At 39.8% G+C, this 8,416-nt stretch overlaps 1 protein-coding gene across 1 annotated transcript; it reads right to left on the reverse strand.

The window, feature by feature from the left end:
• Positions 1-3,872: 3,872 nt before the first annotated feature.
• Positions 3,873-6,107, reverse strand: ADAM21 (ADAM metallopeptidase domain 21). The gene has a single exon (XM_010846673.1). It carries the CDS (start codon positions 6,069-6,071, stop codon positions 3,906-3,908), a length of 2,166 nt encoding a protein of 721 aa, XP_010844975.1. The 5' UTR covers positions 6,072-6,107; the 3' UTR covers positions 3,873-3,905.
• Positions 6,108-8,416: the final 2,309 nt, after the last annotated feature.

Raw genomic sequence — 8,416 nt, forward strand, 5'->3', positions numbered from 1 at the left:
GCCTGCTCTGTGGATGGGCCAAATACACTGCTGTAAAGTCAGAAGCCACTAGTCTGTATAGGAATTGTCATCATACTACAAAAGGTCAAATGCATGTAATCCTTGGCTCAGCATCTATTTTCTAGGGAACCTGGGTGCAGTAGCTGGTGGCCCACCCTGCGCCTCCCTGATCCACCTAAGTTCACTGTGCAGGAGGCAGTTTCCTGCTGTGACAATTTTCCATCCTGTGGCAGCTTCCTACTTCAAATGCTGTATCTCACTTCTTTTTCTGACAGCTTTCTCCTACGACATGGAGGGATATTCTAAGGTGTGTTTCACATGACTTAGAGAGTTTACAGGGAATGGCTCCAGTAGCCCACAGTGGAAATTTGCTCATAATATACTCAGTTTTGTGCCTCCCATGTAAATTAACTCCACCTAAACCCTGATCTCAGTGCATACTTTTTAGGGAACTCCAATTATGACTCTATGTTCATTATGAGGAGGTTAATTTTAACCACTAATCTTGATATAATTGACAGATTCAGCCTAATTAACTCAGCCAACATAACATAACAATGCAGCTTTTCCTAAAATTAGAAATATTGTAAACATTACAACTTCTTGAAAAAACTTTGCAAGGAAGATAATATGACTCTAACAAATTAAAATATAATGCAGAATCTTAATTTGTTGGTAAAGCATTGGAACGACGGGATAGCCATTTGAAAAAAAGCATATGGTTGGGTTTCTATTTCATGTCTTTTTGTCATTGTTGTTGTGCCGTTGATTCTTTTTATCACTGGAAGGAGCCATAACAATTAACCCTTGCTGATGGAGGGGGGAGGAGAAGGAGTTCAGTGTGGGGACTTCTCTGGTAGTCCAGTGGTTAAGACTCCACACTTCAAGAGAAGGGTACACAGGTTCCATCCCTGGTCAGGGAACCGAGATCCCACATGCCGCATGGTACAGCCCCTCCCCCTCAAAAAGAGTTAAGTGTTGCCCATATTCATATGATATGGTTTTTGAACATGCATGTGGGAATGTCTGGTAGACAACTGGTTAAATGAGAGTGGAGTTGCAGGGAGAACTGGAGATCTAGAGCTAGGTGTCACTACCCTGCAGGTGACGTTAGAACTCTGAGTCTGGATGGCTGAGGCTCCTTATGTTGTTCTCATATATTTAGAATTGTTCTTGGGAACTCTAGTCACCCTCAACCCTCATATGATAATCGCTGCAAAATCAAAAAAGAGAAGTGTGGCCTTCTGAAGACTTTGTGTAGAATAATTTACACTTTACTCTTCCTATCTTTTCCCCTGTTAGGTTTTAGAAATATTAGTTTTCTGCATTCTCCTGTATTTCCATAAAAGAAAAGGAATGAGACACACTGTGATTCTGCTAACCCTGGCAGCACTCCTAGGTGAGGTTATGTTTTGTTTTCTAATTCCCTAATCCAGCCATGCTAAGTCATAAAGGAGTTTAAAGAAGAAATAATTGAGCACTCTATTTTTTCTCATTGTTTCTACTTTTCAGTTCTGATCTACAGAAAGAAACTCTCAATTATGCAAATTATATTTTGCATGTCCACTGCTACAATGGATATGTGTTCAATTTTTTAATATATTTAAGGAATTTTACTTCTTGATGATTCTCTTTGCTCTCTGACAATTTGAGGGGTTTTTTTCTTAGTAAATAATTGAAGATTTCATTTCTTGTAGCAAAATAAAGTCCAAATTTGAGCATGAAAACCAAAGTCAGCATAATCCCAGAAAATAAAAAGGATTATCTCAAAGTTACCACAAGTGAAAAATGTAAAACCCAGTGAATGTAAAATAATATTAGATTGATAAATTTGACTGTAACCAAATTTAATATTTTTATACAAAAACAGGAGCTTACCTTGTGGTTCAGTGGTAAAGAATCCACTTGCCAATGTAGGAGACGTATGTTCCATCACTGGTTGGGAAGATCCCCTGGAGAAGGAAATGGCAACCCACTCCAGTATTTTTGCCTGGAGAATCCCATGGACAGAGGAGCCTAATGGGCTCCTTGGGGTTGCAAGAGTTGGATATGACCTAGCAACTGAACAATGACACCATACACAAAATAATTTCAAAAGAGAAACAATAAATTGGAGCAGCTGCCTTTTGTCTCCATATGATTGTGTATACTGAAAACGTGTGGGTAAATCTCTGATTTATGTTCTAAAACGAAATTTAATCAGCTTGTCTCCTTGGTTCTTGCTTCCCTGTTTCTGTGACTCCACTAAACATCCGTTTCTTCTTTCTGTTTCTGGGTGATCCATTGTTACCATCTATTCCTCATCTGTTCCTAGAATGCCTCCAAGCGATGAGCACAAAGCGACAAGCACACAAGTAGAACAAGCATTTCACAAGGAAATGCTTTTCCAAAGATGTTTTGTATAACCTCTGTTGAGAGGAAAATGGGAGTTTTCCAAGGCAAGGGGGTTGGAGAGGGTGGTAAACAGAATTTGGGGAACGGGAATTGATGTACAGATGTGCAGAGGTCTGACACAGCTAAGTATATTTAAAACAGGAAATAGCTGGAGGATGCAAAATGTGCAAAGGATAGTGGAAAATGGTATCAAAAAGTTTAATTCAGTTGACAAAGAGAGGCATTTACAAGTTGTCTGGACCATATACAGAGGGTATCTGATATAGAAATGTGTTTTCAAGAGACAAGACTTCCAGCTATACTGAGAATAGACTGAGGAGATCATAACCTGGGGACTAAAAGATAGTGAAGGACAAGTACAAAAAGAGCATTATAAATACACATTTTAAATATTCAAAGTTCAATTTTGAAGAAGAGCTATAGTAGTTTTTAAAAGAGGACCAAAGTATTTTTTTATTTCCTAATTAATTTTATGCAATTAATAGTCCATTTAAATATTTATTGTGTATCTGGCACTGTTCTAGGTACTGGGACACAACAGTGAGCAGAAAACAGTTAAAATAATTCTGCCCTCATGAAGATTATATTCTGGTATTCAAAGGAAATCCTCAAAGAGGATATGCAAACTGCCAAATTAAGACAAAGTGTTAGAGCAGATAAGCTTGGCTAGGAAGCAGAAGAAACAGTGTCAGGAATTTTTGTTAAAAACAATTTGTTTATACTTTAATAAGAAACCATTCCTTTCTCTCTTTTGTTTACCTAATAACCCCTAGAGGTTGGATGGGAAAGCATTATTGTTATCCTTCTTTTCAGATTTTGGATCACAGTGTTAGAAAATTAAGTAATTTTTCAACTTTATTATTTCACTTTTGGTAACAGCAGGCACTGTCACTACAGGGAAAACCTGTCCTGCACATGTACATCTTCTGGCACTGATGAGATGTCCCATTGCAGCACTCTGGAAGATCACTCTTATTGACCTTATATCTACAAAGTCCCACTGATGGCATGAATTGCGTTGCAGTCTTTGCTTGTTCTGTGCATTTCAATGGGAAAACATTTCCATGATTCTAAATCTCAGTCCCAATCAAAATCACATCAGTACCCAACTGTTGATACATGGAATCCACTAGGCTGACAACAGCAAATACATCCTGTGTAACTTTGAGAAGTTACTTTGGGAAGAAATGAAAAGAGGCGAGACTCATCCCTGGGTCCCCAGATGTATATCTCCTGCCTTTCCTGAGTCATATCTGTGCTCAAAAAAACACAAAGAGGACTCACTTGCAGGGAAATGAATTTTATTTGCCTTTTACAACCATGAACAGTAGATAGGAAAACGTTAGGAATTACCTTTGCTTGATGGCAATATCTTTAATACTGACAGAAGGCAAGGTGTCTGCATTTTTCTGCAAACTGTCAGAAATGTGTTCCTGAACAGGCATGTTGGAATATTTCTACTGCCCTAGACTAAAACTTAATGTATAGGCTATTAGGTTACAGTCATATTCTTAATTGGGAGAGTGAGTCTTAGTCTTCTTGGGTCTAAAACGTTTTTGAAGATACATAAACACAGCAATTAAAGGTAAAAGCAAAACAAACAAACCAAGAGGCACAACTATTGGCAAGAAAGCTCTTCTGGCAGATGCTGGGCCGCTGTCAACACTACCCCCAGTGCCTCTGTGTAGGCAGTAGGGCGGGGACCACCCGTAGCCGCAGTGGCAGTGATGTTTGTTATTGCATATCCCCTTCATGTTACAGGTCTCAGGCAAGCAGGCCCGTGACAGAAGAGATAGGCTGACACACTTCTTGTGTATGCAGATCTTTCCTGGACCACACATGGTGCCATCTTTCACTTCACCAACGTCAGGTATATCAGGTATACTCATCTCTAAGTGATAGTCTGTACTCCAGCAGGTGACACCATTGATGTGAGTGTATTGCAAATTTGAGTGATCTCTCAGGTGGGGGATGTTCCCCACATTCTCACAATGAACTCTCCCACAAAAGCTATCTGAAATAGGGCATTTTAGGTATGTTGTGCCATTTACACCACAGTGGCCAAAACGGCTTCCCTGGGAGTTGATTTCTTTATAGCATCTCTGAGATGCACTCTTTGCACCTTCACCAAAAATCTCCCTGCACTGTTCATCATGGCTATTGCAGCTCTTTTGATAGCAAAAGGCACTGTCACTACAGGGAATCCCGTCCTGCACATGGACATCTTCTGGGCACTGATGAGATGTCCCATTGCACCACTCTGGAAGGTCACATTCATTGATCTGAGGTCTACAGAGCTCCCCTGATGGCATGAACTTGCAGTCTTTGCAACAAAGCCCGAAAGCACAAGCAGCCCCAGGTCTTAGAGTGCAGTTCAACAGACAACAGGGATCTTGTTCACACTGCTTTATAGATCCACAGTCACATTTCTCTTCTCCTTCAATCACACCATTTCCACAGTGATTCAGCATGAAGACTGCCTCTGGAATTGGCAGATTGTGCAGACATGATCCCTGGTTTAAAGTGGTCTTTGTAAATTCTGCATAGCTACAATTCGTGAATCTCTCTGCTGGCAACCTGATAGCATTCATGATGCAAGCACTTTGTCCACACACACAGAATTCTTCATCATGCTTCATACCCAGAGTATGACCTAACTCATGAGCTACAGTGAGAGCAAAAACAGACCAGGGGTCTCCTTTGAAATTATTAACTCCACAGTCGAGAGGAGGGTGACATATTCCTGCCACATAGGCTATACCAAGGACACTTATAAGTGAATTTTCAATGAAAATATGGGCAGCATCATACTGTAGCTGGGAAAGACTGATTTGTTTCCACTGAGAGAAGTCCTCCAGAACCTGTTCTATGCTTGTCAGTGGAAAAACATTTCCATAATTCCAAATCTCAATCCCCATCAAAATCACATAGGTACCCAACTGCTGATAAATGGAATCCACTATGTTGACAACAACAAATACATTCTCCTGCACCTTCGAGAAATTACTTTGAGAATAAATGAAGAAATTGTGATCTACCACCACAACCAGCTCCAGAAACCACAAATGGGCCCACCGGTTATAAGCAGAATTTTGTTTCAGAGTTAATTTCTCAGCCTCTTCGAATTCCAGCTGCTGGTGTGCTGCTTTATTTGTTAAGCCACATCTCATTGGTGAGAACTGTGTCTCTTTAGTGTTTATCTTAGATACCAGGTGTTCAAATGTAGTAGAGTGCCTGATGGGCTTGATTTCATAGGTAAAGTCATTTATCCGCAGCATTCCTTGAAAGCCCCCAGCACAAGTACTGAGGGCAACAAGGGACTCGGGGACCCCCTCCACATAACCGTGATAATAGCAGTCATTAGGGACAAAAGGCTGATCCTGCTGAAGGGCGTGCTGGTCCGTGTAGGTGAACACTGGGAGGGCTTTGGAAACCAAGATCTTCTTAGCTCTTATGTAGACAACACGTCTCTGACCCCCAAACTGCAGGCTGTAGGAGAGCCAGCCTGGAGCGTTTGGACCTCTGCTCCCGTTGGTAACCTTCAAGGGAATCACCACATCTGGGGAGTTGAGGCTTTGAGAGCGCCTTTCCTGGGACAGGCCAGAAGAGAACAGAGACACCTCAAGCCAGAGCAGTCCAACAACCTGCATGGACACTCTCGCCTCACCAGTCACCATGATGGAGCAGCCACTATGGAGCCATCTGTCCAGAGAAGAACTTATCAGGCACTGCTGACCTGGCTCCTCCCTCTGAGCTGAACTTTAAGGATCTGTGTCCTGTCAGAGTGGGAACATCAGAGCGGGCAGTGCTGCAAAGTGAAAATAAAAAGAAGGGTGGGGGATGGTGGTGGGATTGGGTAAGGAAAATAGGAGAAAGAATTTGAATGTGTCAAGAGTGATTAATGCAGCAAAAAGCTTTGGATTTGCTTTCAGTAACTGGGGATGTAAAGTTAGAGGGGACAAAGATAAAACAATATTGGCCCTATCGACAGTGGATAGTTGTGGGAACTGGATGCTAGGCACTTGGGTTTTCATTAGACAATTATCTCAAATACCTATAGGTGGTATAAAAATCTCCTCAATATAATGTTAAAGCAGAACTAAAGAAACTTCAGAGTACAGTGACACTGTATCTCAATTTGTCCAAAACTGTTGGTTTGTGCCTGTTGCCCTTGAATAACTCTTATTACTTTCTCCTATCAAAACTGGAGAGGTTAGAGACCATCACAATCCTTATGTCAATTTGCATCAGTCTTATGATTTACTTTAGACTATTTATCTCAAGTTATTTGCTTGTCTCCTTGTGATATTTTCCTTCACTCATTGAGTCATTTAGTGCAAGGTTTATGATTTTAACTCATTTTAATATCCCCTATATTATAAGGTCTATAATACCTAGTATAGTCCTCCATACAGTGAAAAATGTAAACAGTGGGTGGTGATGGGGAGGGGTGGTGAAGTACTTGGGTTATAGGTGAATGCCACTTAAAATGTATTCATATTTGAATATAATTTTTATAAGAGAAAAAAATCATAAATACTGACATCTTCTAAAGGAATGAGGAAAACAAGGTCGTTCTCCCTGGTTACCTGTAGGAGAATATGAAATACGAAAGGAAATAACTTCAGAAGGGATAATAAGAATTCATGAAATTTAAAAGTCTGAGAAAAGGAATTCTCTCTTCTAGGGGCAAAGGCATCAGAGTGCCTGGTATTTTAGGACTGCAGGGGAAAATTCCCAATGTCTGCTAAAATGTATTTACCAACAGTTTTTGAAAGTGAAGAATTTCTGTATTACCTGGCATACAATCTGCCTGGCAACACTCATTAATTTCTTTAATTTATGTCTGGAGCATACAAAATGTGTAGGACCTTGTGCTAGATACTAGGGAAATAAAATTAAAATACAGTGCACTAAGCAGATTATCAATTTAGTGCAGAAACATGTGACAGGAGCAAGAATAACTTTAGAAGGCTCTATAACACTGTATTCAATATTTTATATATTATGTGCCCTTTTCTATGGCTGAGGAGAGTGTCCATAGACATCATCATAGTCTCAGTTAAGTGACAAAAAAGAGGCTAAGAAGCACTGAGCCTGTGGAAAAAAGACAAATAATCAAATTATTATAATAGGATCTGCATCACATTAATATGAGTAATAAAGTTAATAATTCAGGGACCCTCATTGTATAGACCTCCATAAACCCCTAGGAGGTGCTTAGTAATGCAGTTTATGAGAGTCGTAAGTGTTCAAAATTAGTTACTATACAAGAAAATTTGAAGTGCCCTGAAATAAAATGGTTCATATATTAAAGACTTGATAAATGTTTCCTGAAATTTAATAACTTAGGTAATTTTTATTGTTTTACCAGTAACAAGTTGTAAAGCTGAATTTTCTAAATATCAATAATAAAAAATAAATTTTGGTTGAATACACTAGGGACAGGCAATTACTTTCTGTCCTCTCCAGAGAAAATATAACAAAATAATTCTCATGAGGGAGGCAGCTCAAGAGGAAGTGATTATAAAACTGTAGGGAAACATAGAAGTGTGTTAGGAAGTTAATGCAAGTATTGGGTTTTTGAAATTTTTTGTGATGTTTATGGTATTTTCAAACTTTTGAAAGTTATTGTTTGTTGTGATTTCTTCCGATGCTAAATAAATGTTCATTTTTATCCTTATTGTAATTTTCTATTCTTTTTCTTAAAGTGGCCTCTCCTCTTGTAGATGCTTCAGGCTCAAAAATCTGATTTCATCCATGACTGTGATAAATGTACTGCCAAGGTAAGTTCAATTTCTTATGAAGAGCAACTAAGCCAGGCTAATCTAAGAAGTCTTTCATCAGATCAGATCAGATCAGTCGCTCAGTCGTGTCCGACTCTTTGCAACCCCATGAATTGCAGCACGCCAGGCCTCCCTGTCCATCACCAACTCCCGGAATTCACTCAAACTCACGGCCATCAAGTCAGTGATGCCATCCAGCCATCTCATCCTCTGTCGTCCCCCTGTCTCCTCCTGCC

This window comes from Bison bison, unplaced genomic scaffold (genome assembly GCF_000754665.1).
Source record: "Bison bison bison isolate TAMUID 2011002044 unplaced genomic scaffold, Bison_UMD1.0 scf7180017864239, whole genome shotgun sequence".
Taxonomy (NCBI): domain Eukaryota; kingdom Metazoa; phylum Chordata; class Mammalia; order Artiodactyla; family Bovidae; genus Bison; species Bison bison.

What these genes read in the sequence shown, in the direction of transcription:
- ADAM21 (XM_010846673.1), bottom strand. Translation starts at nt 6,071, where the DNA reads ATGGTGACTGGTGAGGCGAGAGTGTCCATGCAGGTTGTTGGACTGCTC.